General features: G+C 49.0%; 1 protein-coding gene across 1 annotated transcript in view; it reads right to left on the reverse strand.

The window, feature by feature from the left end:
• Window positions 1–1,805, reverse strand: part of LOC116853637 — a 49,507-nt gene extending 47,702 nt beyond the window's left edge. The window contains exon 1 of the mRNA XM_032834776.1: window positions 1,736–1,805. Coding sequence (XP_032690667.1) covers window positions 1,736–1,805 — 70 coding nt within the window. The remainder of the gene's footprint in view (window positions 1–1,735) is intronic.
• Between the last annotated feature and the right edge of the window lie 2,717 nt (window positions 1,806–4,522).

Consider the following 4,522-nt stretch of genomic DNA (forward strand, 5'->3'; position numbering starts at 1 on the left):
GAGAGGATGTCGACGTCGCGAATCCACTTCGGTCGACAGAGCGGTGTGTGTATAGGAAACCGACGTCGCGAATCCACTTCGGTCGGTAGAGCGGTATCGGAGAGGATGTCGACGTCGCGAATCCACTTCGGTCGACAGAGCGGTGTGTGTATAGGAAACCGACGTCGCGAATCCACTTCGGTCGGTAGAGCGGTATCGGAGAGGATGTCGACGTCGCGAATCCACTTCGGTCGACAGAGCGGTGTGTGTATAGGAAACCGACGTCGCGAATCCACTTCGGTCGGTAGAGCGGTATCGGAGAGGATGTCGACGTCGCGAATCCACTTCGGTCGACAGAGCGGTGTGTGTATAGGAAACCGACGTCGCGAATCCACTTCGGTCGGTAGAGCGGTATCGGAGAGGATGTCGACGTCGCGAATCCACTTCGGTCGACAGAGCGGTGTGTGTATAGGAAACCGACGTCGCGAATCCACTTCGGTCGGTAGAGCGGTATCGGAGAGGATGTCGACGTCGCGAATCCACTTCGGTCGACAGAGCGGTGTGTGTATAGGAAACCGACGTCGCGAATCCACTTCGGTCGGTAGAGCGGTATCGGAGAGGATGTCGACGTCGCGAATCCACTTCGGTCGACAGAGCGGTGTGTGTATAGGAAACCGACGTCGCGAATCCACTTCGGTCGGTAGAGCGGTATCGGAGAGGATGTCGACGTCGCGTATCCACTTCGGTCGACGGGATGTCTAGGATCTCTAGGAATTGCGAGTTCTGGTCGGTCGTGCGCCTGAGAGGAGCTTCCCGATCAAAATCCCCCGATATTGATTTTCTGTCGGCTTTTATACAAAATTATAACAAACAGTTTCGACTGTTTGTTGACATTGCGGTTATTCCGCGCGCGGTTGTTCGGCGTTTTTGTTATTGATTGTTTCGTGACGTTTTCCGGATCGTCACAAACAATATTTTGGAACGATGCTAAGCGGTGAAAAAAAATACAGCCATAGATCACGTTTACAATGTACGTTTCGATAATGATGGAGCGACATTAGGTGATAAACGCATTGCCGTGAACAGAGATGATATAATCATTGATGGAACAAGATACAAGGAAACACCGGGTCTTTACGAGCTGATATTCAAGAAAATATCCTACGATACCGTATACACCGAGGCCGACAAACACAAGTACAAAAGTATATTGCTGGCGACGAAGGCTCACAGACGAATGCTCATAGTCGTGGCTACAATCCTCTGAATCCTATACTCGGTAACAAAGGGTACAAGTATAAGAATATCAGCTCTTTGATATCACACATGTCGAGCGATAGAAACAATAAAAATTTTTTATAACCTACGAATTTTACTAGCAAACAATTTATTATTATTATTATTTAAATATTTTTTTTCGTTTTCGATGAAAAGATTATATCTGCCAGGTGTGTTTCATTGAATACTTAAAGCGTGCAAAAGCGCTTTTCGATCAGTTCAGTTTGGAAAACGTAAAACCTAAAACAGGTTTGTAGGCATCCGACATCCCCTTAACGTTACTCTTATGAATATAATTTTTTATCAAATTTAAATATTCATCTACATAATTTTTGTGTGCAGTGTCATCGAAGGCTTCCGACCACGTGATGTATCGCACGTCTCTTTGTATCGAAAGCTTTGCCATCGGTGATTAAATAAAGCGCATTTTCCTGTACGTATTGTTTGCTCGTAAAGTCGCGCAAATGATTTCTCATACTTGCAACACGCTCTTCCACGTATTTAGTTGCAACGTCACTGTCGGCTTCCGGTTGCGCTACTTGTTGCATCTTGCGAGATTTTGCGTAAAAATCTTTGGCTGCGTTTAGACAAAGAGCATTTTCATGGAGTGGCATTCAGTTGGACACAGTACAATTGGACACGTTGCAAATGGACGCGGTGCAAATGGACACGGCACTTGACACACGGTTTAATTGGACAAGGTGTGTTTGGACACGAAACTTTTGAACACCGTTGTTTTTGGACACGAAAGAAAATGCACGTCGTTCAGTTACACACAGTTCATTTGGACACCGTTCAGTTGAACACCGTTTACTTGGACACAGTTCAGTTGGACACCGTTCAAGAGCCCACTGTTTACTTGGACTGTGACGTGACGATTTTTTGTTATCGTCCGTCACTCGAAAAATCGTGAGGAAGCCGAAAGCGGGCTTCCCGGCTGCAGGTGGATATCGCGTCCTAACGGTAAGGCGAATAGGACGCGAGCCTGCGTGGCCCGAATTTTGTGTATAAAATAAGAGTGCGGGTGACGAGAGGTCGGGTCAGGAAGAAGAGGATTTCAGGGAGGATCTGCTGCCGCCGAGGGAGAGAGCAGTCAGGCTCAGGAGCATCGGACGGACCAAAAATCTCAGGTGAATCGCTTCCTTATTCTTATTAGCAAGTAAGGACCGACAGTTGAATCCGTTATAAGGAGGCCTGTTTTAGCCGAAGACCCCTGCTAACGAGGAGAGCGCAGAGAGAGAGAGAGAGAGAGCTGCCGAGGTGGATCAGTCCTGAGCTGCCGCAAGGGAGCCGCTGGGACGGAGTCGACGGACACCGCGGACGAGCGGAGGACAGCTGCTACCAGGGCGAGTCCGACAAGCACGTCCTCCGCGACCTGGAGCGTCCTCCGAGCCAGGCGAAGACGCTGCGAGGCTCGAGGACTGAAGAAACAACGGTTGCCGATAGAACGAAGCTCCAAGGTCGGAGAGACCGACCGGCCTGAAAGATCTAACTTGTAAATAACGGCTAGATCTTGTAAATAACAAATAAGGCAAAACAACGGCCGAATAACGGGGGATTCCATCCTGCAAATCGGCCAATCAACGGCCGATAGCTGTCGAAACCAGCGATTCAAACCTGAAATAAAACGAGGTCTCAACGATAGCTCGAGAGCTTTTTCCTGTGAGCCGTGCCGAGTGTGTGAAGGACGCGCCATCCACAGAGCTGACGATTAGAGACGAACTGACCTCCGCATCTGTAAGGCCGCTACCGCACGCGTTGAACTATATTTTTGTGAACTCAGAGGGGACCGCCGCTGCTCGTTGTCGACTGCCCCGCTCCGCCTTTTGGTGAGCCCGTTCCACGGAGAACGACGTTTTATTAGTGATTAGTGTCGCGGAGCGGTGCGGCGTCGGGGAACTGAGGCTCGGCCGTCCACCCTGGGCGAGGGCCAGGGTTCGCGTTCCTCTCGCGAAAGGAGGAGCTCCGCGCATAGATTAAAACTCGACCGGTGAGCTGTCGATCATCCGTCGTGCGCGAGAGATCGAGCAAACACACCGCCGAAAGCCTACGTGGCTGTCGTGACCTTCGTGGTCACGACTCGAAAAATCGAAGCTGCCGAGAACCAGCATCGCTACCGCGAGCAAGGATATTTATATTGTGTTCAGTTAGAATCGCTGCCGAATTACCGAATTACGCGAGTTGTTGTCACGTGAACGCGGGCAAAACATTCCGTCATTGTAATTATCTACCGTCGAATAAAATTCGAAGAGAGAACTTCCGCCTTCATTATTTCCAATACCCGCCAACTACTAATCCTTCCGACATCGCGCAAACCAGCCCCTCTACCGAGAGCAGGGCTGAGCTGCCGGACGTGCGAGCGAGCCGTTCGGGCGGAGGGCCGGTTGTCCTCGTCGGCGAGACCACCGCTTAAGGGAATATTTAGTGTCGATACTTTTTAGTTGGTACGGACCGCCGTACCTGGCGCCCAACTAGAACTTTGTGTTTTTCGTGTGAGCTGTCGGGTCTCGCCGGATCTGCCGAACGGTCGCCGAGGCGCAAAGGGTAACACCTCATTTTGTGTCGCTGCACTCGATTAGTGAAACCGGCTGCACGAGCCGCGGGTGTAGCGTTACAGGACACAGAAGGATGCTCACTGTTCACTTGGACACCGTTCATTTGGACACCGTTCATTTGGACACCGTTCACTTGGACACCGTTCACTTGGACACCGTTCAGTTGCCCACTGTTCACTTGGACACAGAACGATACGTGTTGTTCATTTGTACACCGTTCACTTGGACACCGTGGAATTGCTTGTCTGTTCACTTGGACACAGAAGGATGCGCACTGTTCATTTGGACACCGTTCACTTGGACATCGTCCAGTTGCCTGCTGTTGATTTGGACACAGAATGATGTGCACCGTTTATTTTATCATCATTTAATAATGTATTGTTTGTTTATGCAACTGATAAGAAATAAAAAATAGTTTTGTAGAAAATATTTGTGTTTTTATTTCGTTTTTATCACATCCAACCACAACGCCATATGCCTAGAGATATTCTAGAGACTCTATAAACAACGACATATGATTGGATGTGTCCGTTTGCAATGTGCGCATCTGGGACTCACTCCGATTTTCGTACTACTATTTGTGATGTAGAGCGTGGGTAAATTGTGGTTTTGGTAATTATTTAGTTTAGCGGCAACACTTCCGATTTCGATGAAAATAGACTCAATCGACGCGTTTTTGCATGCCAAACAACTTTTTCCTCTGACAAAAT

The sequence above is a fragment of the Odontomachus brunneus genome, unplaced genomic scaffold (assembly GCF_010583005.1).
Source record: "Odontomachus brunneus isolate Ranch 3 - 2012 unplaced genomic scaffold, Obru_v1 Obru_scaffold_398, whole genome shotgun sequence".
Lineage (NCBI taxonomy): Eukaryota > Metazoa > Arthropoda > Insecta > Hymenoptera > Formicidae > Odontomachus > Odontomachus brunneus.